Source organism: Antechinus flavipes, chromosome 4 (genome assembly GCF_016432865.1).
Source record: "Antechinus flavipes isolate AdamAnt ecotype Samford, QLD, Australia chromosome 4, AdamAnt_v2, whole genome shotgun sequence".
NCBI classification, from domain to species: Eukaryota; Metazoa; Chordata; class Mammalia; order Dasyuromorphia; family Dasyuridae; genus Antechinus; species Antechinus flavipes.
The window spans coordinates 475,763,108-475,787,619 of NC_067401.1; the positions used below are offsets into that span (position 1 = coordinate 475,763,108).

Below are 24,512 nucleotides of genomic sequence, written 5' to 3' on the forward strand. Positions count from 1 at the left end.
TATGCTTATTTTTGATCAAGTCAAGTCAGCAAGCATTGTGAGCGTGTGAGGACTTGTGCTAAGAGCTGAGGCTACCGAGAAAAGCAGAAACCAACCATTCCTCGCCTTCAAGGAGTTCATACTCTAATGGGGAACAACTATATACAGAAACAGTCTCTCTTTGGGCCTCAGCTTTTTACTCACAGAAGGAGGTAGTTTGACTGGATGGTCTCAGCCAAAGACTTTTGAACTTCTGGCCCAGGAAGAGTATCAGGGAGCATGTTCCCGTGGAGCCAAAATTCTAGTTTCAGCTAGGAGGAGAGAAGAAGTTAGGGAAAGATCAGCTGCGATACATCGGGTGCTCTGAGGGTCTAACACTGGACAGAGTGGGCTAAGTTAGGACAGGGGTAAAGAAGAGAGACCGCTAGCTTTGGCTTCTCCCTCCAAGAGCTCTTCAGACATGGGCTCAAGCCCACAGTGCAAATGTTGGAGAGAAAATTCTTGTTCAGGTTCAAATGAAACTAGGTGCCCTTAGAGCTCTTGTCTAGCTCAGAGAGTATAGGATTCTGAAGGATAAAATGTCTAAACCCTCAAAAGCTCACCCGGTTTCAGAAGCCAAAAGAAGAACAGAGAAAGATGTTGGATTTGGACTCCAAGCTCCACTTCCAGTATGCTGTGTGACCCATGATAAGCTTTCAGGACTCTTCCAGTTTAACAGAGAAGTTTCCTCTCTTTGTCCAAGTCCCCCGGTAACAAGTTCGATTCCAGAAACATATGCACCTTCAGAATTCCAGAGGGTCACTTTGCTTTACCGATTGGCAGAGTAAATAATTCTCTTTCCAGTTGGTATTTTGTGAATGTTTCATGATGTATTCTCTCTCTCATTGAACTTTTCTTTTTTAAATAAACTTTTATTGATACATTTTTGTTTTCATATATCTTACACTTCCTTCTACCTCCTCCAAAGTTTGGCAGAACTACCCATCATATTGAGAAAACCCAATGTTCTGATCCCTGTTCTGTGCCTTGGGACCTCAGTGCCCACAAAGGGCTTCTTGGGGGCCAGACTCATCAGTTACTGTTGTTTCTAGTTCCATAGTTAATCACTGTGTCTTGTTCTGTGGATCTGCCCATTTCACTTTTCATGAGATTGTCCTTACAAGTTTCTCCGTGCTTCTCTGTTCATCCTATTCATCTTTCTTAGGACACAATAGTAAGATTCAATTCCCCCAGTCAGTGAGTGTCTACTTCCTTTCTAGTTCTTTACTACCACCAAGAGGGTGACAGGCCTTCTTTTTGTCAGTGACCTGGGTTGGGGGTTGGAGGGGCAACATAACCAATAAAGCTAAAGCAAATCCATTTTATCTGTAATTCTTATCTTGTCCCTGACCCACCGCATCTCCAGCCTTCCTTACTGCTGAAGCAGCACTTGTGACAGCTGACCTGAAGAAGAGCCTTTCCTGTTACTAGCCTCTACCAACAGGTCTAAGGCTAAGTAAGGTTCCTCATATCTGAATTACCTCCTGCCTAAATTCAAACCTCTAGAACCTTTGTCCTTTGTTCCTTCAGAGAGCCTCTTGTCTATGCAGGTGGGGCTCCCCTACTGTGAACACAAAAACCCTCCTCAGTTCCTAAATTGATGGTATTGGATTGGGTTGTGGTTTGGTTTGGGGTATTGACCCTGGTTCTAGTTTGTGGCAGCACTGATAGTTTTACCTACAGTAAATGGAATCTCTTTTAGTCACTCCTTTTTATAATTCCACATCCCTTTATAAAATGAGATTTTGTAAATCCCAACTCTTATCAGCAATGTACTGGTGTACCTATCTTTCCACATCTTAACAAAGAATGACTGTTCCTATCTTTCGCCCTCTTTGCCAATTTGCAAAATTGGCAGGAGTCAGCTGGTATTGCCAAAACAACCTTAAGGATGTTTTGATTTGCATTTCTTTTATTAGTGATTTGAATCATTCTTTTCTATAATCTGAACTTCTTGAAAACCGTTTGTTTGTATCTTTTGACTACTTATCTAATGGGAAACAGCTTTAGGTCATGTATTTCTGTTAGTTGTTCATATATTTTGAATAGCAAAGTAAGAAACCTGATATATATATTTTTTCCTCAGTCTACCCTTATCCTAAATCCCAGTGTTGCCAAAAATCAAAATTATCATTTCATCTTTTGTATCTGCTTCTGTCTCTTGTTTGGTAAAGAATTCATTCCTTCTCCATAGCTGCAAAAGGGTTTACTTCTCTTCTAATTGTTTATGGTACAATCTTTAATATTCAAATCACATATTCATCTTGAATTATGGAATATGGTCTAAGATATCAATGTGAACCTGATTTCTTCCAGGCTTTTAGTTTTCTTCCAGTCCTTATCAAATATTGAGTTCTTTCCTATTGCAGATATTGAATACTGAGCTATTGAATTCAAATATCCTTTTTCTTCCTTGTTTAATCTTTTTCATTGACTTCTAAAAATTTTAACCAATACCACATTGATGATTCCTGCCTTGTAATAATTTGCAGTATGAAAGTGCTATTTCCATTATAGTCAACTCAATGGGCATTTAGAAAGGCTTACTGTGTTGCCAAGTGCTGTGCTACATATTGGGGAGGCAAACAAAGCAAGAGCAGTCACTCTTCAGGGACTGTCCAACCTAGTGGGGGAGACAACATGCCGACGACTACGGACACACAAGATACAAGCAGGGCAAATATCAGAGGGAAGGCTTCGGTATGGAGGGAAGACAGGAAAGACCTCATGCTGAAAATGGGATTAGAGTTAGGGAAACCAGAGAGTCCAGAAAGTGACCACAAAGAGGAACAACACAAGTGGGATGAGAGACACCCAGGGAAAAGACAGGGAATCGGTCACAAGTGTCTTAGTTAAGAAATAACAGGGAGGCGTTATCACTGTATCGTCCAGTAAGTGGAGAGGAATAAAGTGGGGAGATTTTCTATTAGAAACAGGAGGTAATGTTTTCACTTGACATTCCAGCTACTCTTTTCCCCCAAATGAATTTTGTTATATTGTTATATTGCAAAAATAGCTGTGTTGTTACTTTAGTTAAATTGGCGTGGCCCAGCCATGAGTCCTAAATCTCTCTCCCTCTATTGGGGGCATTCTTTATTTCTTTAAGGAGTGGTTTGTAATTGTACCTTTGTAAATATTGAATGAGCTGATTCCCAGGTGTTTTATGTACTCTGCAGTGGTTTTAAATGGGACTTCTCTTTTTACTATTCCCTGTTGTATTTTGTTATTAATATATAGTAATATTGGTTTGGAAAGAAGAGGTGGGGATTTTGCTGAAGGTTTTGTCTCAGGGTCTTTGTTGATTCCTAGGACCTTTTGAGTAAGCCATCATAAAGATACAGATAGCTTTGACTCTTCTTTGCCTATCTTTATGCCTTTATTTTCTTTTGTCCTATTCTTATTACTATTAACATCCACTCTGAAAAATAAATTACCCAAGAACCCACAGAAGTTACAGCAAAAAGCTTTCTTTATTCCATTGAAGAAGGAAAAACTAGCCAAGTGTGCCAGGATCTGATGTAGGACTAAGGTGGCCCAAGGAAGCAGGCTAAGCCTTGATACATGTATTTGTGGCAAGAAAAAAGTCAAGCAGTGAGGTATGGTGGCTACAGTGGGGCGAGTTTGCCTAGGGACAGGTAAGTCTCTTCACGCCTGGGCGTTGTGGCCAGAACACGGTTCCTGCGGGTGCTTGCCCAGGCTCGGGGGCACCTGAGCCAGTTCTGTGATTTAGGATGGTTATGTTGATAGGCCAAGTGGAGGGCACAGTCTGGTGGGGTTCAGCAATTTGCCCAGGAGTCCCTGCCAGGTCCACACGCAGCTCTTCAGCTCCAAGTCCCTGGCCCAGTGGCCCTGCCGAGGTTCAGATTCTGCCTGGAACTCACATACTGGTGGCTTTGAAGAGGCTCCTTCAGCAGTAAGGCTCTTCCTCTTGGGGCTGTTGGGAGGAGCCTGTTTCCTGTACCTGCAAGTACCTGCGAGCTCTTGGTGAGGAGGGTGACCCGGAGTAATCCCGAATAAAGGAATGTCGGGCAGTGCAAGGGCTCCGGTGTTGAGGTCTCAGAGGGAGGCGGTTACCAAGCAGGGGAGCCACCGGTTTCCTGGAGCTTGCACACAGAGGGCGTCTTAGTGATGGAGAACTCCGGGAAGGCTCTGGAGAGGAGATCCTGGGACATCCCGACTTCGTTGTGGGGAGTCGGGGAGTTGCCATTGTCAGCCAGGCTCGTGTCTCCAGGTTTTGCCTGATTCTCAGTCGCTGGGCAGGAGGAATACCACAGATGGTGGTCTCGCTCAGCCCGACTGCCCAGAGCTCGGGTTCCTCATTCCTCTCCCTCCCCTCTCCTAGGTCAGTATGCCGGGGTGGTCAGTGGAAGCGTCAACTTGCCCGCTCCTCAGCGAGCCAAGCCTGCCTGGCCATTTGCTGAGGAGTTTGGGGAGGCCAGTGAGCGCAAGAGTGGGACAGCACAGGGATGAAGGGGAACCAGAGGCCAGAGCCCAGATCTCCCGGGATAGAGGAGGGTCAGGAGGACTTCCTGGAGCCGAGGGTGTGCGATGTGGACCTGGAAGGGGGTCCATTTCTCATCTGGTGAATGAAGACCACTGAGCAAGAGGACGCAGGGAGGCTCTGGTTGTGGGCCCAGAGCCTGGAGGTGTCCGGGGCCTGAGAGCAGCCAGGCAGAGGCCTGGGAGGAGCCCCACGTTCAGCGGCTCAGACGCTTGGCCCGAGATCCCAAAGGTCGAGGGGCAGAAGTGGGATCGAGGGCTTAGCAGGGGGCAGAGCCAGGCCTGCGCGTCTTAGGCGCGACCTTGGGCAGTACATCCACCCGACTTCCATCAAGCCCTGGGGCACCCAGCACGCCCAGCCTCGGTTTGCCCGTTACATGGAGGTCGCTGAAGTACCCGCCCCGCGGTGGGTGTGAATATCAAATGAAGTCCTGTGCCAGCATCTCCAGGATGCAGTGGGAAGTGTCACTGAACCACTGACTCCCCTCACCAGAACCAGCGCCGGCCTGGTTGGGCCGGCCTCCTCCAGCAGAGCAGAGAGGGAGCACTAACAGCTCGCTTGCAGACTCATGTCTCCAATAACCTTCAGTGAAAACTCGAGTGCTTATCACTTCATGAAGCGCCCCTGCCAGCCGGGCCCCCGGGGAAGGAGCCGTGTTTGCAGTGAATCAACACCAAAGCGGAGGCGTCGGGGACGGTGCCGAGGAGGCTTTTCAGAGACCGATTCGCCAGCTCTCGTGGCCACGGGGGACCTCTCTCCTCAGGCCTCTGGAGGAAACTGAGGCCCCGAGAAAAGAAAGGACTTGTCAGCGATGGCGCAGCAAGTCGCTCTGGGGCCCACTCCCTCGAAGGGTCGGTGAGGTCCCTGGCTCCCTCCAACCCTGTAGCCTTGCTGAGCCCCTGCTTCCTCCTTTTTAAAGGAGGAGAGTGATCACCAGAGTGGCTGGGATCAGGCTCCAACAGGCCCTCATCCGCACTGCACCCGACACCCTGGAAAGTGCTCCCTGCTCTCCCTGGGTGCGGGGGAGGCGGTGGGGCGGAAATAGCTTTGGGAGCCCTGGGACGTGCTCCTGCCCCGTCCTCCCCCTGGCCTCAGTCTCCTACCTCAGGGCAGGTTTCCTCGCTCACTGGTCACCACGGCTTGGCGCCCTGTGCCCGGCAGCCTTCTGTTGACAGACCACAAATAACCAAGTTGGCGATGTTGGAGTTCTGGCATGTTAATTAGGAACAATGGTGAAAGCAGATGAGCAGAAAATGCCAAGGAGCTAAAACAAAACAGCAACAGCTTTGTTTGTTGACAGAAGCAGGAGCCATATTGTCGGGTAATTGGCGAAGGGTGTAAACATTTGCAGAGGGGGCTGCCCCCCGTGAATTAGAAAGCAGAAGGTAGGGGGGGCGGCTGGCAGAGAGGGTGAAAACAGATACCCCGATCAGCTGCGGGGCCTGCTGCCGACTTCCACCTCCCAAGAAGAAGGAATTGCTGGTTGGGACGTCGTTCTGCGCTCCCCCTCGCCAGGCAGCCGGGAATCTGACAGGGGACGCATCTCCTCAGTGGGCACCCTCTTCCCATCCCCCTCTCCGGGCTCAGCCAGTTTCCATCTGGATACAGTGTGGAGGACAGTGCGCATTAACCCGGGCCCTCCTGACAAAGACAGGGTGCCAGCGCGCGTCTGCCGCGCAGGGCCCGGCTCGGCCTGTGGGGAGCAGAGTGTGGATTGGAGAAGGAGCCTCTCTAATTAGTTGCAGGCTTGAGCAGATTCAAAAGTGTCTTTCCTAGGGGGCAGTCTCCCCTCTACCCAAGAGCCGTGGTGATGTCGGGGCGCCTTCCAGAGAGGCAGGGGAAGGGAGGTAATGAGGGGCTCTCTCCGCAAGGCTTCTCTCCCTCCTACCCCATGGAACCGACTTCTGTTCCTGTAGCGGCTTTTTGTTCTGATACTTTGATGGGGCCATGATTCTTTCTGGGCATGATCTCCCTCGGCCACAGAAAATAAGAGAATCCCGGTAGGGACTTCGGAGGCAGCTGGCCCACCCGGTGACTGTTCCTGCACGGGGTTTTCTCCTCCCCGTGCCCTCAGACAGGCTCTGGGTATCAAGACTCCGAGCACCCTGTGGTTGACACTGAGGAACTCACTGTCTTCCCAAGGAAGCTTGTCCCATAAGGAGGCATTTCTAATTGTTAGAAGATCTTCCTTGTAGTCGGCTAAGATCTACTGCTGAACCTTCCGCCTGTCGGACCTAGTTTCATTCCTGGGGCTAAAAAGAACAAGTCTAACCTCACTTACACATGAAAATTCTTCCTATGTCCAAGGGGGCTTGTTAGATCCCCCCATGTCTTCTGCAGGCGAAGCATCCCCACTGCTTCAGCTGATTCCTTTGCGTCATGGGTTCCATTTTTCTTAGCGGTCACTCTCCTCTGGGCAGGCTCCAGTTTGTCAGTGTCTTTTGTAAAATATGGCACGTAGAACTACATAGAATGCTCCAGATGTGGTCAAAGCGATCAACTGACTTAGTGACTGAGTGAATGAATGAATGAATGAAAAAGCATTTACTAAGCACTTCTTCTGGGTCAGGCACTGTTCCAAGCACAGGGTGTGTATGTACGAGAGTGAGGCAGTCCCTGCTCTCAAAGAATTTGAGTTCTAATGGGGGAACTTATATTCTAACTCATCTGCCAGGAGTACCAGGAAATCACGGGGATTGGACAGTTGACATACTCTATCCAAGAACAAAGGGTCCTTCAAAGTATTGATCCGATTACTGAGCTTGGGACAGGGGCAAGTAGAAATCTGCCAACGAGAGGAAGGAATAGCAAGGGCTCTGTGAGTCACGGTCTGGTCTGGTACTCTGGAAGTGGCCAGATAGAGCAGTCTGATGGTGCTAATGCGTCATTTCTCACAATTCAAGGCAGTTTGGCCCAGTCAGTGCAGGAATGCCAATGCTGTATAGATTAAGGTCATCTCCCCCCCCCCCCCAATCCCCTCAAAAAAAAAGACATTATTTTTTTTCTGGTGGTTCAGTTAGAAAGTGCTCTTCCAGGTGGGGAAAAGTGAAGTAGCAGAAGGTCAAATGACTACAGTGGGAGCTGGATCGGCTATAAAAAGGATAAGAGGAGTGTTACTTTCCTTATTCCGGACAATATCACACTGCAGTCTGAAATTACATGAGTTTTGTTTTTTTGTTTTTTGTTTTTTTTGGCTGCCATGTCACATGATACAGTGAGTTCTCTAAAAACTGCAGGTCTTTTTCATATCTGCTATTCTCTAGCTACTGCTTCATCATTCTGTACATAAGCAGCTGATTTTTAAAAATTAAACTATGTGAAATCTATTTTTTATTTTAAAAATGGAACTATATGAAATCTATTTTTTATTTTTAAAATTGAACAATATGAAATCTATTTTTAACCCTAAAAATAGCAACTCAATGAAACAACAAAAAAAGTTATGATAAAAGCAAAGGGTTGGAAAACTGAAGGAAATATAGGGCATTGTCTGCTATTAAAGCAGCTGATCTGGGGGAAAAGTCAAGGACAGATCATTTAAATTTCATGAGAACTGACCAATCCCTCTCTCCCTCCCAAAATAATAAATTGTATATGCCATATTTTGAAATGTCATATGTGAAAACTACCCAGGATCTATTAGAACCAGAAGGGAAAGAATGGAATTAGAAATAATTTGTTATTAATCACTTCCTGAAAGAAATTGCAAAATTAAAAACTCTCATGAATATCATCACCAATATCCAAAGCTTTCAGGTCAAAGAAAAGACATTGCAAGCTTCCAACAACCAAGCAACCACAGGCAAAAATCACACAAGACTCTGCAACAAAAGCCCGAAAATCTTGGAATACATATGCTACAGGGCAAAAAGATGAAGACTTACCATGAAGGAAAACTTAACTCTTTAAAGACTGTGCTCCTCCAGTGATGGTGATAAGGGGGAGGTGGAACAATGGTGTTCAAGCAGTTCAGATTAAGTGTCAGCCACTCGTAGGTCACATTACCTTTCTTTTACCACTTGTCCCACTTGGTCATTTTTTGGATCCAATTGGCTCAGAATGAAGTTTCTGTTTTGACCAGAAACACCATCACCAATCTTCTGCTTAACTTCAACAAAACTAATTTCCGCTTTGGAGAATAGAAAGTGGGACTTTAAAAGGTTTTCCAAGTGCTTTATATGTTGTCTCAATTGATCTTTGCAAGTACCACATGGGGTGGATGTTACTTCCATTTTATAAATGAGGAAAACTGGGGATCAAAGAGATTCATTGATTTACTTATCACATTCATACATACCAAGAATCTGAGGAAGAACTTCAACTCAGGTCTTTTTGTCTTGTTCAAGTCCATTGCTCTATCCACTGCACCACTTAGCTTCTCTCCCTCCCTCATTCTCCTTTCTTTTATCCTTCCATTCCCCCTCCCCCATCTTTCTGTCTTTTTCTGTGTTTGTGTGTGTCCTAAACTCGGTGCATCCAAAATAGACCTTGTTATCTCTCCCCTCAAACCTACCCCTTTCAGAAACTTCCCTAATTCTATTGAAGGTAGTTTGCTGTAGTTCCTCACTCTCTTATCAGTTATCAAATCCCAGCCCTTCTCTCTGTCTTTGTTTAAGATGACAGTTAATCTCATCATTTTTCAGCTAGATTATTAGAATGACCCTTTAACTGGTCTCCAAATACTAGTCTCTCCCTCATCCAGTCCACACACTATTGACAAAATGTTTACACACAGAACTAACCTTGTTATTATTCTACTCGATAAGTTGCTTCCTATGGGCTCTAGAATCAAATTTAACCTCCTTTGTTTAATTTTTAAAGATCAGTAGACCCTATCTAGTTAGCCTCAGTGTAGTAATACTAGAAAGCAAAGTTTTATGGGGTTAGTGGAGTTTTTTTAAGCTATATTGGAAGAAAAAGGGGTATCAAAATGCTTGAAGTGGATGGGATAATGATAACAAACAACAGAAGAAAAGGCAAAACTGCTTTCTTATTTTATCTGCAAAGAAGAATAACTTTACACTGAAAATAATAACAAAAGTGATTAAGAATTGATATCCAACATAAGTCAGTTAGTAAGAGAGCACCTATCTTTGCTCTGATCGAAATGGACAATATCCTCAAGTCATAAAAGAGCTGAATATGGGGTTGGTCGGCTATTCTCAGTGATAGTTAAAACATCATGCTTTCAGAGACCACCTAGTTTCCAAAAATAGGGTAGTGATTTTCCTACTATTCTATGCCCACATCTGATCTCAACTCAAGGATCAGATTCACTAATGGGATCTATTTCCACACAAAAAAAACAACAGAAGGAAGTTCAGAGGGAGATCTAGGCAAACTGGACAGCTTTAGAAATAACATGTTGAATTTGTTATAGACACTTAAAAAAACAAGTATTTGCAATCGAGATTCATGGTTTCATATACAATCCTCTTTTTTATATTCTTATTGTGTGGCGATGTTCATATTCGTTGGTGTTTGTCAAGTTTAGAATAATGAAAATAGAAAGAAACTTAAACATTGTTTTATGGTTTGGGGAAAATTGACAGTTTTCTAAAGATGAGATCTTTATCCAAGGAAAAGCAAGTTGGCATAATATTGGAAAAACCAGTGAGATGTGCTCAGGCATCTTCATCCATTCCCACAGGATACAACCCATCTCTTTTGTCTAGCACTTAGGGCCAGGCCTCATGCTGTTATTCAGGCTTGTTAGCCATGGCTTAGGCCGTCTTTGAGCTTACGATCTAGTAGGTGAAGGCAATACACACACAGTTAACTACGATGCACAAAAATACTTGGCAAATTCATGAGAGTTCTGTGAAGAGATGGGCATTAAAGGATCGGTGGAAATTCAGTGAAGAGAGGATAGAGAGAGCATGGCTTACCAAGGAGGGGTGCTCCCAGAGGACAGCACAAGGAAGATCCAGGGGCTGGGAAGCAGTGCAAAAGCACAGAGCATGCAGAGAGGGCAACACGAGCCCACTTCATTCTGGTAGCTCCAGTTTGAGGATGTCTCTGAACACTAAACTACGTTATCTTGGACAGGATATTACCCAATGGCCAGAGGAACTAAGGTGACCGTGTGCTACTGTCATAGAGACAGAAATGCCATGGGAAAGATAGCTTCTTTTTTTTTTATTTTTTTAATGTTTTATCTTTCCCATTTACATGTAAAAACAATTTTATCATTCCTTTTTAAAAATTCAGTAGTACTATATTTTTCCAGGTACATGTAAAGATAGTTTTCAACATTCATTTTTGTAAGATTTTAAGTTCCAAATTTTTCTCCCTCTTCTTCGCTCCTTTCCCCCCAAGAGAGCAAATAATCTAAGATAGGTTTTCAATATCTTTCCATATTAGTCATTTTGTGAAAGAAAAATCACAACCAAAAGGAACAAACAAACAAAAAAGTAAAAATAATATGTTTTCATCTGCATTCAGTCTCCATAGTTTTCCCTCTGGATGCAGATGGCATTTTCCCATCCCAAGTCTTTTGGAATTGTGTTGGATCATTGTATTGCTTGAGAAAAGCCACGTCTTCCCCAGTTGATCAAAATATAACCTTGGGGTTAGTGTGTTCAATGTTCTCCTGGTACTGCTCATTTCACTTACCATCAGTTCAAATAAGTCTCTCCATACCTCTCTGAAATCATCTTGATCGTTTCTTACAGAACAATAGTATTCCATTACATTCAAACACTGTAACTTGTTCAGCCATTCTCCAACTGATGGGCATCCACTCAGTTTCCAGTTTCTGGCCACTAGGAAAAAGGCTGCCACAAACATTTTTGCACATATGGGTCTCTTTCGCTCCTTTAAGATCTCTTTAGGATCCAGGCCCAGTAGAAACACTGCTGGGTCAAAGGGTGTGCACAGTTTTTTTATAGGCCTTTGGGCACAGTTCCAAATTGGAGAAGTGGGTTCTTCATGTGCTCCCACCAGCACAGTCCAGGAAAGGGTAATGGATGGCCCAGGGAATGTGGACAGTTGAGCACCTGATGGGGATCTGTACTTCACAGTAGACAGTGATCTATACCTTGTATAAAATGTGACCAAACTATGGGTCAGCCAAGACTGAGTACAGTATTTAGCAGGAGATTTTGGACTGGGACTGGGGCACTGGGAAGGCCTTGGTCATCACCATGAGTTGCTGTATTTTCCTGGGGGTGGGGGGTGGAGATAGAGTGTGTCAGCTCCATCAGAGTGGGGAAGGGAGGGCCTTTGGAGGTCCCTCTCTGAGGAGCTCTGCGTTTTGATGGGCAGAGTTGAGTCAGCCAAGACCAGAGCACAGAATTCTCACGGGGAAATACTGTACTGACGAGATCTCCCTCCAGACCCAGCTGTGGTACAGCCTTAGAAGGAGCCTTGCCAAGGGCTCCCTGCCTGTGTGCTTGCAGAGCTTAGTGCACCCCCATCATTTAGAAGAGCCAGGAGATGCTACTTGGAGGCTGCAGATTCAAATCCTACCTTTGTCCCTCATAGCTGGGCCACCCCGCTGTGCCACTCTTGGCCCAGCAGTCACTTCCCCGTCTGAATCTCAGCTTCATCAGCAAAACAGAGCCAAGAATTTTGACCTTGCAGGCAAGTTAGGCGTGAAGGGGAGTATGAGATAAGCCTTTAGGGCTGACAGAAATGGCGATTCGTGTTCTGTCATCCTCCTAACCTGTGCTTTTTCTTCTTTCAGGTCACTCAGCTGGACCCCAACAAGTCATTACTGGAGGTAAAGCTATTTCCTCAAGAAACCCTTTTCCTGGAAGCAAAAGAATAGCGGGAAGCTGACCGTCAGACTGGCCGTTCCTTGACAGGCCCACGGCCCCACGTCGAGAGAAACGCTTCTCTTCTCCAAACCGCCCTACCCTGTCACCCAACTCCACTCAGTGTCTCACACCTCTCTGCCTCTTGCAAGAATCTTGGAAAGAATAATAAACGTAGCTACATAAAGTTTCCCATCCATGAGTATATGTTTTCAGCCCTTGCTGCACAAGCAGAGGAGAATGTTCTACCACGAACACTTTCCCAGCCCAGTCCCTGCAGCATTTGTCCTAGAATTAATGCACCATTCATATGTGAGTGATTGTTAGTAGAATTCTGATGCTTCTGATCCTCTCCCCCTCCCCCAGCCCAACCCCACGAAGTCTCGGATGAGGCCGTCTCCCCTCTTGCCATTTAGAATGCTGTATCTTTGACAAGTCTCATCGAGCCAGGCCTCTAACCCATGCATCTGACTGCATCTCCAGGTCTGAATTCTGACTGTCCCTTAAGTTAAGGAGGCGGGAGAAGAGTTTCCCCACCCCCACCCCCCAGCTCCCCCGGAGATCTCCATGGGATGCTGTGTTCTCAGCCTCAGAGACGAGACAGTGTTGTAGAGGAAGGCCCTGGACTTCCCTCCAGCCTTCTCTGACTTCTTTGATGAGGTGTAAGGTTTTGTTTGAAGAATAGAGTTTGAGATATATGCAAGATATTTATTTTCCAGCTCTGCTTTGGACCCTACTCCTGATTCAGTGTAGAAAGTCTTTTCCATTATGTTGCGGTGTGTGAACCTGCCACAGTTGTGCATGATGTGAATATTTAAATACTCTGAGAAGGCAGCCCGTACCCATCCCCCAGCACCTGCCGATCCGGGAGGCGTCTGGGGATCGGACCTCCCGAAGACCAGGCCCAAGCCTTTGGCGCTCACCACGGATGGACACGGTCCTCCCGGCCTCGCTCCCCTCCTTCCCTTTTCTTTTCCCCCTTCACTCCACCGCCCACCTGAATCTCCTTGTTCCCGGGTTCAGAAGCCCTTTGTCTGTGTCACCAGCAAACACCGTGCACACGCAGCCTTAGTGTACACACAGTGTGACAAGGAAGTCCTGGCTTCGTTCCGCTCGACACGGGAGGATCGCTCAGACGGCGGATTCCCACTCGCAAGTACAAGAAGTGGTTCCCGGCATCTCCGACGCAGCGCTTCTGGCGCCTGGCGGGAGCGGACCGTCTCCTCCTCTTTACCTGAATCGGCTCAGCTCCGAAGACGCTCGTCGTCTGAACCTGCGGATAAACAGTTTTGACGTATTTTATTTAATCAGCAAGCTTAAGGGTTTGGTGAATTGAATGCACTATCCAAGCATCTACTGTGATTCAAACTTTTTTTTTAATCCTGGAATACTTTTCACATCTGTTTTTATGTAACTCATGATAGCCAAGGTCCTGATTTGAATAATCTCAACTCCAAAGAAAACTGTCCACCTTTAGGCTTTCCCGCTGCCTCACCTGGGTCTTCAGTCGTAACCCCCACCCAAGTGGTCGCGGAGCCTGGGTCCTCGCCCCCCGCCGCCAGGGCAGGTGTCGGCGTGGCCAGACCTGAGTCCAGAGAGGCGTCTGCCGGGGACCCGCCTTCCGCAGCCCCTTCTCCGGCCGCGGAGGTGAGAGAGCACCCGCTTGCACCTGGCCAGAAGAAGGGCCGTGGCAACACAAGTGGGGAGTTGAGGCGTTTTGCTGCCGACCCTTCTCCTGCCTTCCCAGACCAAGGGTTTCCCACTTCCAAATGACACGACGGGACTCGCCTAGAAGTATTAGCGTCATTCTCACTTCAAGAGGTCTGTCCATCATCCCTGGGTTCCTGGGGCCGGCCTGCCCCTTCTCACTTGGACTGAGCCCGTAGTGGGTTCCCTTCTCCCTCCGTCTGTTGCAGTGTGGATCTCAGCTTCCATGGTTCTGTCAGTGCCCCTGTCCTCACAAAATGTCCTTAACGCAATCGCTGCTTTTGTATTAGAACGTAAAGAGCTTGTCCGTGCCGAGGGCCTCCTCGCGGGGGAGGCGTTCTGTCGCTGGCTCTCGAAAGCTGGAATGGTTTGCAGCATTGCTGTGCTAAGTCTCCATTAGATATGATGTAAATCCCCAACATTTCATCATCTGTATTGTATTTATCCAAACTTGGAGTTGAACGAGGGCGTTTTTTTTATGGAACTATGTTTTTTAATGTAGCAGAATGGGACTTTGGCGTTCCTAAATTGTACCTTTTCGGTGACATTAGAAACATAAAATAAATTTGCAGTTACACTAAAGTCGCTACTAAAATGTACTTTACCTACTACACCTAAACCACGGCATGACTCCTCCCACCCAGGTGGGCGCCAGACAGGTCACAGCTACAGGGATGCGGCAGTGAGGCAGGAGCGTCCCCCAAAGCCCCGAGCCCCGTGCGTTCTGGGAGCAGGCGTGCTGGTTGTGCACGTCGGGCTCAGCGTGGGGGGCGGAGAGAGCAAACGAAGCAGTCCCTGCTCCCCGCTCGAACCTCCGGGGGCTTGTGCTCGTGGCCCGTGGGGCCAGCTCTGCGCAGGGTAGGTTGGTGGAGGGAGAGGCCCTCGGGAGAGAAGGCATTTAAGCCGGACCTCCGGGAAAGCTGGCGCTTACCCAGGGGGACCGCGCAGAGAACCCCGGAGCCAAGAAGATGCGGATTTATGTCCGGCCTCGGAGACTCACTAGCTGTGTGCTTCTGGCTGAGTCACTTAACCTCTGTTTGCCTCATGGTCTCCATCTGTAAAATGGGGATAATTGTAGCACTGACCTTGGAGGATCAAAAGGATACCAATTGTTAAGCTCTTAGCCCGGCTCCCGGCACATAGTAAGCACCATCTAAACGCTAGCTGTCATCATTATTGTGATTAAGGCAAAAGTAAAAGGATCCACGATGGGAAGAGACTTGTTCCTTCTGTCAGCCGAGCCTCCCAGGTGCCGCCCCCACCCACCCCGCTGACCAAGGCCCACGGTCCCGAACTCCAGATCCAGCCTCGCTTTCAAGCCAAGCCTTGGGTCGGAGGCAGGGAGCAGGGCCGGGACAGCTGTCTTCAAAGCATTTGAAAGGTCGCCATCCAAATGTGACTTTTCCTGCTTGGGCCTGTGGGGCACACCTAGGAGCAGAATGGGCAGGATGTCAGGAAAGCTGCCCACAGCTGGAGTGGGTTGCTTTAGGAGGCAGCAAGCCCTCTCCAGCAGGCAGCTGGGGTGACCTTTCAGCCTGTCTTGTCCAGCCTAAAATAGGGGGTCTCTGAGGCCCCTCCCAGTTGTGATACACTGGCGTGCGGCATTACATTTCTTTAAGAGGCTCACTTGGTCGCATTTACATTTAAAGACAATTTCCCCAAGAGGGGCCTTGCTGCTTTCCACATTACTCCAAGAGGCTCCAGAAGCTCTCCTGGAGATGGCTCAGTCCTGGGAGCGCGCCGAGGCCGCCCCACTGGGTAGCGTTGGAGGATGCTGCCATCCATCAGCCGAAGAGGCATCCCCTCAACTCTCCGGAGGGTCAGCTGCCGGAGCTCCTTAAACCACTGTCCCCCCCCAGAACAGATGTTGGGCCGCGACTGGCCCCCTTCCTCTACCTAGCAAATCGGAATCTTCTAGGGAATAGGGTGATCAGCTGGCTGAACCCCCCAAATAAGCACAATTTCACATCAGAGAGAGGGAGAGATTGAATGAAAACCAGCAAGCTTCTGGTCTTAGAAGGGAACACACTCAGCCCAGGACAAGGATGCAAACCCATCAACAATTTCGATACATTGAGAGCTACTTCTAGCAGTAGCCCTAAAGGTGGGAGATCCACACCCTTCCCAGAATAGAGGATGGAGATTTGCTCTCCTGGGCCCACATGGGACTCCTTGATACCAAGCCGCACAGGCCTCTCGGCTCCAGCAGAGAGAGGGATCGGGCCTTGTGCTCTTTCAATGTTGGGCAGCTAGGTAGTGTAGTGGATAGAGCTCCAGGACTCTGGGCTGAAGTCAGGAGGACCTGAGTTCAAATCTGTCTCAGACAAGTAACACTTCCTGGCTGTGTGACCCTGAGAGAGTCACTTAGCCCCAACTGCCTCTGCAAAAAAAAAAAAAAAAAAGTTTTAGTGATTTCAATCATTAAAATATGTATTAAGCATCTCTTACAGGCCAGGCATTGTGCTAAACTCGGGGATACCAAAAAGACAAAAGACATTCTGTGCTCTCAGAGTGCACAGTCTAATGGAGGAAAATCTCTGCAAGTTATAAACAGGATAAAGTAGAAATACCCACAGCCGGAATAGAGCATTGGGAAAGACTTCCTAGAGAAGGGGGAATTTTAGCTGGTTCTCCACAAAACCCGAGGGGAGAAAATATTCCAGGCACCGGGGAGAGCCAGTGGGAATCGAGAGATTTGGTGTCTCGTTCAAAGAACAGCAAAAAGGATATTTTCGCTGGATCACAGAATAGGAGCAGGGAATGAGGTGTAAGAACAGGAGGGAGAGGGGAGGGAGTTCATGAAGGATTTTGAATGCCCGTCATTGGATTTTACATCTGATCTTGAAAGTGATTGGGAACCACAGGAGTTTACATTACAAACATTTACAGATTCCCGACTCCTTAAGAGGGTGTCTTGCAACAAAACAAATGAAGCTAATAATACAATGACTTCATCTGAAAATGCACACAACGTTCAGCACCCATACACACTTCTCTATTTTTTTTTTAAATTAAAAAGTCTCTCCCTCTCCCACTTCCCTTCTCCATTGGAAAAAGAAAAACAAACTCTTTGTAACAAATATGGACAGTCAAGCAAAACAAATTCCCTCAACAACTGTATATAAAGCTAATACCCACGTCTCATTCTACACCCCAATTTTGTCATATCTGTAATGGACAGTATGTTTCATCCATAGTCCTCTGGAATCATGAACAGTCATTGTATTGATCATAGTTCTTCGAGCTTTCAGAGTTGTTTGTTTTTACAGTGATGTTGTATTATATAAATTATTCTCTTGTTTCTGCTCATTTCATTCTTCATCTGTTTTTTAAAGTCCTCAAAATCGTTCATTTTTATAATATGGATGTTGTAAATTGTTCTTGCTACTTCTCAACCCACTAGGGAGGACCCGCAGAGATTTTTAAAAGGAATGTTATTGTTCTGCCCACCGGGGAAGGGCCAGGAGCAGCCCCCTCCGAAGGTCTTCGTGTCTTTAAAAGACCTTCTTTTAATTAAGTCACATCATTAGCTTCCTCTGAGCTGTTCCCTTCAGCTACTCTGAGAGCTGGAGGCAACCCCATACTTCCTACATTCTAAGAGTCTGGCCAGTGAGCGGTGTGAAGGCCAGTGCAGTAGTCACCCCCCTTCCCGAAGAACATGGATTTTAAATATTAAGTCCAACCTTGTTAGCGGAAAGCCAGCTTCCCAGTCCAGTGGCGTGCCATGTTGCTGTACATTTTCCAGGAGCTGAGTGAGGGAAGGATGTGTTATGATGAGCTTATAGTTGGAAGGGGTAACAATTAAACTTGTGCAGTTTGGCCCCAGAGGGCAGAACCAGGTTGGAGGAAGGAACCAAGACGGGGAGCAAATTTCAGGTAGAGATCAGGAAAAAGTTCCTAATCATGAAATGAATGACTTTGGAAAACAGGAAATTTCCTACCTCCCAACCCTAGTCCCTTGAGATCTTCGAACAAAGGATCGGGAACCCTGTGTAGCAGAGGTGTTATGAAGGGAATCGTGGAAACTTATGAATTACCAGAAAGGTTTGGATAAAACCAAAGTTCTTGCTCCTCCCAAGGTTCTGTGTACCTTAATAACTGTCATGTCATGGATGGTTCAGCAGATAGGGTCCTGACTGAGCAAGAGGCCACCGTGTAGCATCTCATTTGTCCTAAACATCAGGAGGTTTCTGTCAATTTGTCTAGCCTGGGTTGAGAGGGCACCATTAGAAGGATGCAGAGCAAATGAGAATTTTGCCCATAAAATTCTTGATTTGAGTTTTGTCTATCAAATCCCCGGGCTTGGTCCCATAGTGTTCTTCATCTCAGGATCCCGGAAGCCAGATCCATGAGGAATCTCAATGGCAGCCTCTAGATAGCCTCAATAGCCAGACCTGAACAAGAGCCTGCTGGACCCAACAAGTGGTCAGCCTTTGTTCAGAGAAAAATCCCAACATGAAGGGACTCGTTCCCTTCTGAGGCAGCCTAATCTACTTTGGGACAGCTCTCATAACATGTTTCTGAACCCCAAACCTCTTGTTCTATAACTTTCAGTCCCAAGTCCAAGGGGTTCCAGTACCTCATCTGCCAGGTGGTCACAGGTGGAAAAGGAAAGGGGTTGAGGTCTCAGTCTCCCGCCTAGGGCACTGGTCCTTGCCTTTTGTGCAAGACCATTGGAGTACCAAAGACATAAGGTCATAGACTATTAGAGCTGAGGAGGACCCCATTTTAGTAACAATTAACTTCTCTAAGTTTTAATGTTTACAAAACACTTTCTTCACAACCACCCTCATTCTCCCATTTTGGAGATGAGGACCATCTTTTGATGGATGAGGACCATGTCTGTTCAGGGAAGACATGCTCAATGTCACGTTGGAAAAGATAGGAGAGACCTTGGAGATTAAACTCATCATCATCCTCTTGTTAATAACAGGGGACCCCAACATCATTAGTCCTGGTTATAGCTGAGGGAGACCTTGGGTTCCAGTTCCCTTATTTTTTCAGACTCCCACTCAGACACTGTTAATCTCTGGGGATACAAGAAACAAAAAACAGTTCCTGCCCAAAAAGTTCACAGTCGAATAAGGGAAACAGCAAACAAGTGATACACAGTACAGGTAAGTAGGAAATCGTTGTTAAAAAGAAGGCGTTGGGAAAGGCTTCCCGGAGAAGATGGGAGTTTAGCTGGGACCCAAGGGAAACCAGGGGCCAGAGATGAGGAGGCAGAACCTTGCAGGAATGGGAAACAGCCCGAGAAAATGCCCAGAGTCTTGTTTGTGGAACATGAAGGGGACGATTGGCCCCAGATGGAAGAGTACGTGGTGGGTAGTGAGATGCCAAGCAAAGGATTTTGTATTTGATCCTGGAGACAAGACAGACGCTGGAGTGGGGGTGACGTGGTCAGTCCTGCCCTTGAAGAATATCCCTTTTAGAGCCGGGTGGAAGTTTGGCTGGAGCAAGGACAGATGGAGGGCCCACTGGCAGCCATGGTCCAGGTGCGAGATGATGAGGGTCTGCGCTGGAGCTGGAACGAGGACACAGCAGAGAAGGAGCCGTATTTGAGAAACGCTGCAAAGGTGAAACCAACAGGCCTGGCAATAGCTCCGACACTGGGGGGCGGAGGGGGGTGAGAGTGAGGGTCCAGGATGACCCCTAGCTTGTGAGCCTGAAGAGCAGGAGCATGGCGGTGCCCTTGGCAGGAATGGAACAGCCAGAAGGGGAGGGGAGAGGGTTTGGGGGAAAGATGTGTTCCATGTAGGACATGTTGAATCTAAGGACCAACCATTTCAGTCTGAGCTATCTGCAAGGCAACTGAAAATGCAAGACGGGGGGTCAATGGAGAGGTTAAAGCTAAATTGAAGATTCCTCAGCCTAGAGATTGTTTCATCCGTGAGAGTCGATAAGATCACCAAGAACCGTAGAGAGAGGAGAGGAGCCAGGACTCCTCCAGTTAGAGGGAGTGATATGGGGGAGATCCAGCAAGGGAAACAGAGAAGGATCAGGGCGGGAGAAGAAGAACCCAGGGTGGGGTTCTCTCAGACCTGGAGAGAAGAGAATTACCAGGGTCAGAGGCGGCAGGGAGGTCAAGGAGAACCGGCACTGAGAAACGGCATTTGACTCTGGTCCTGAGAGATTGCTGGTAACTTTGGTGAGCTCCGAAGCCGGGCTGTAACGAGTTAAGAGGAGAGAAAGAGGCTCCTGTTGGACACGACCTTAAGGAGTTTAGCTGTGAAAGGTGGGAGAGACGGAGGCCACAGTGAGGGGGTGCAAGGCTTCTGGAGGGTGGAGGAGATGGGGAATGAGATTGGGAGAGATTGAAGCTAATTGACCGAGTGGGGATGACGGAAGTGAGGAGACGGGAGGGATGGGATCACTTGTGCCGGAGAGAAATTCACCTTGGGAAGGAGTTAGACCGTCTCGTCCCGAGAGACAAGGGTGAAGGAGGTAACGATCGGAAGCATCAGCCTGAGAGGAAATGAGGAAGAAGATGGAAGAGTGAGCTTACAGTGAAAAGCCTCCTTTTTCTGTAATGGGGGACGAGGGTCTCTGCGGAGGTGTGGGCAGAAGGCTCTCGGGGAAGGTTGGAGGAAGGATGAAAAGGTTTGGAAGAGCTGCTGTGGAGAGTGGGTGAGAGGGGGCAGGGAGATCCAGTAGGGTTGCCTAGCAACACAGGTACAGAACTCACTGAGAAAGGAAAGGGAGACCTGGAGATCTGCAGACAAAAGCTGCCAGATAGTGATGGGATGGTAGATTTGAATTGCACGAGTCTCAGTGGAGAAGTTACTTAGAGATGGAGCTGGGGGACATAGGTATCCCTTTAGTGCTGGAAACACAAACAATGAACTTGGAGTTCGAGGCCCGGTTGTTATCCCTAGGACCTCAGGAAACTCATTTAAATGTTTTAAAATATAAATAAGGGATTTGATGTTATGCTTCTCCTCTGGGCCAAACAGGCAAGGTCCACTGGGAAAGTCCAGAGCACCCCAACTGGGCAACTCTCACAGATGGCTGTGACTGGAGTTAGAAGGTCCTGCTCGGCATGGAAGTCTCTTCCATCACAGGGACAGGACCGTGTACCCTCTGTTTGAAAACCTCTGGTGACAGGGAACTCATTACCTACCTTCTGAGCCAGAGGTATCAAGCACTAGGCCCGCAGGGCCACACCTAGCCTACAGTACTCCCGAGTTCGGTCCAAGCCAGTAGGGAAATAGTTAATAGATTACATATTTTTAAAACTAAGTCAATATGTGACCCCACAGGGATTTTCAGACCCTACTTGACTTTGCTACTAGTGTTCTAAGTAAGTTTATTCCATTATTTGACCACTCTATAAGAAAATATGAGGTATCCACGAGGGAGCTCCCAGATGAGTAAAAAGTGAAATCAGCCAGACCCTTTTCTGCCTTATCTCCCCATCAGAGTCTAAGTTTCTTCAGGAAAGGGACTGTTTTTGCTTGTACCTGTGTCTTGAGCTCACAGTGTAGAAACTGGCATGTAATAATCACTTAATAAATGTTTATTGCTGGCTTGTTGCCCACTTACCTGACTACCCAAACCCCCCCGACCCCAGGAAGAATTCTTTCTTATTAATTGTAGTGGTTGTTCAGCCATTTCAGTAGTGTCCGGCTCTTTCTGGCCCCATTTGGGGATGTACTTGGAACCATTTGCCATTTCCTTCTCGAGTTCATTTTACAGATGAGGAAACTGAGGCAGACAAGATTAAGTGACTTACAACACAGCTCCTAAGCATCTGAAGCTAGATTTGAACTTGGGGAGATGAGACTTCCCGACTCCAGGTTGGCTTTTTGTGCACTATGGCACCCCAACTGCCCTTCCAGAAGAGAGAGGCCCTTCACAAGAGGCTGGGCGTCCCTGACATCCCTTGTCCGGAATGTGAGCAAGGGATTCTCAACTCAAAGCTCCTTTGATTCTGGGAAATCAGTGAAACACAAGCTCTCCTTGAGCTCTCCCAGCCATCCGGACTCCACCTATAACCCGGGCTCTTCGTTCCTCTTACCCGGCAGTGGGAACACTGAGCTGTTACCCTGGGAAAACTTGCCTGCTTTTGAGCCCTGAGACATGGATTCTGCTCAGAAGAAGGGAAAGGAGCGCAGCGGGCTCAGCAAGGGGGCTCCTAAGGAGGGAACAGACATGGTAAGGGAGGCTAACGACCTCACTTAAATCCAGTTCATATTCAAGTCAATCATCCTGGGATGTCATTGGTCCTCTCTGAAATCTAAGCATGGGGCAGCTAGGGGGTGCAGTGGATGGAGCACCGGCCCTGAAGTCAGGAGGACCTGAGTTCAAATCTGGCCTCAGACACTTCACATTTCCTGGCTGTGTAACCCTGGGCAAGTCACTTAACCCCAATTGCCTCAAGGAAAAAAAAAATAAAGAAAAGAAAACTAAGGACAAACAGGATGTGTGTATAGATGTATACATAACATATACATATATATTATGTGTATAATGTAGTTTTGTTCACGTGTATATACTTTGATATGTGTGGGTCTGTATGTATGCAAATGTGTATGTGTATATATACGTACAGATACATATTTACCAAATATACAAAGAAGAGGTGGTCCATTATTAGAGTGACACAATATAAGCAATCATTCTCAAAATATCTACAAAAGGGGAGAATGCAAAAGATTTGGAAAAATATCCGACCTTATTACTACCCTAAAAAAAACAAGAGGATTTCAAGAAATGCCAATTTTGCTTGTCATCTCTACAGAAATTTTATGCAAGGCACATTTGATGGAAGTACTAAAAGGGAATAGAAAACACATTTTTATAGTTTGATTTGATAGTTGATTTAAAATTATTACAACTACAATATTCCACTGTGTTTGCTGACAAAAAAAAAAAAGCATTTGAATTTGTGGAGCAAAATTCTACCTTTAAAAGCTGTCTTCCAGTAAGATATCATCTCCCATGTATACTTAAGAGTCAAACAGTATGTCTTGCAATAGAGAAAACGCCAATTCTCTGATTAATGATTTCAAGTGAGATATAAAATAGGAAAGAAATTTCTTATATGAAGATGATATTCTCCAGATGCTCTTGTTTGCAGAAAATATTATATTGGCTCTATCAAGCCCTAGTCTATTACAGAACCTTTAAAATGAGATCTCTAATAATTCAGAAGAGTTTAATCTAACTATCCACACAGGAAGGACTAAGTGGATGAACACACTTTTGTGTGAGCAGAAGGGAAGATCATTTTGAATTTCAGGGGTGCCCTAAATCGATCAAATAGAATTTTCCCACTATGGATCGTGGACATTAGAGTTATATTTGATAGAAGAGGAAACAAGCCAAGAGAGAGGAAGGGAATTAGTCAAGATGACACAGATTATATTAGAACTGGGATTTAAACCCAGATGTTTTAAGTCAAAGCTCAGAACTTTGTCCACTTTGAATTTTGTTGGATGGGAAGAGTCAGGCCATACACCTGAGCTAAGTGATTGGTTTTCCCTCAGAGGTGGAGGACCACAAATAGCCGTCCCTTCAGGAGCTCCCACCATTGGTCGAGACTGAAGCAATGGAGCTGACTCGGAGAGTTCAGGTGGGTCGGTCCAAGAGCCTCCTTAGATTTGTGCAGAAGCGAAGGTCATTGTAGCCAGATTAGCTTGGGAAGGGCTTCTCTGGAGGCACAAATCTGTAGATGGAAGTAACCTTAGAGACTACCTGGTCTCATCCCCTCATATTAGAGAGAAGGAACCTGAGAGCAAGAGAGGAAGTCACTTGTAGAGACCCCCCAGATAATAAGAAGCAGAATTAGATTCGAGTGTGAAGCCCCTTCCAGGCCCTGTGCCCCGTTCACGCCACACAGTTCTCGGCCCATATAAAGAGAGTCCCGTGGGCAGAGCCAGGTCTGGTGAGCTACTGGCTAACTGCAGAGAGCATCCATCCCTCCTGCTTCTCCCCAGCATTTAGGAGCAAGGGCTTTCTAAAGATAGTTCTGTGGCTGAAATTATTTCCATACTGTTTTTGAAAGCAAAGATTAAACTAAAATGTACATGTTAGTGGGGCTTATTGATTACACAGCACAAAAGTCATGGAATAGTACTTCATCATAAGAAACAATCAGTCTGGGGAATAGCAAGAGGTCAGAAGAGTTCCGGGAGCTGATGAAAGTGGAGGGAGCGGAAGCAGCAAAAAGTAACAACGGCTCAGAGCGGCCCTTGTACGGGGCTCTCCCATGGAAGACACTAATCATTCAATTTCCCACAACTCCGCGAGAAGCAGAGCAGGAGAAAAGAGAGACCTGGTGCTCTGACTTCTGACTTCCGGCGCTACACTGACAGGCCCACGAAGGGAAAAACTCTAGAAAAAAGCATCATCGGAGACTCTGGCAGCCTCCATCGCACCCCATCCCCAGCTTTCAGTTCCTCGTGAGTTCTGAGCCTCTCGATTGAGCCAAATCATCTTGTTCCTGGACAAAGCTGATGTGTATTATATTTTATATGCTCCGATTTTGACTTTGCTCTTGGCTGGGATGTGTTTGTTGCAGGACTGGC

General features: G+C 46.8%; 1 protein-coding gene across 2 annotated transcripts in view; it reads left to right on the forward strand.

Annotated features, from left to right (window-relative positions):
* The window catches only part of FAF1 (Fas associated factor 1), a 402,722-nt gene extending 385,430 nt beyond the window's left edge, over window positions 1–17,292 (forward strand). For both annotated transcript variants that reach the window (XM_051999721.1, XM_051999722.1), the window contains exon 19: window positions 12,207–17,292. In XM_051999721.1, coding sequence (XP_051855681.1) covers window positions 12,207–12,290 — 84 coding nt within the window. In that variant the 3' untranslated portion in view covers window positions 12,291–17,292. The remainder of the gene's footprint in view (window positions 1–12,206) is intronic.
* The last annotated feature ends 7,220 nt before the right edge of the window (window positions 17,293–24,512 follow it).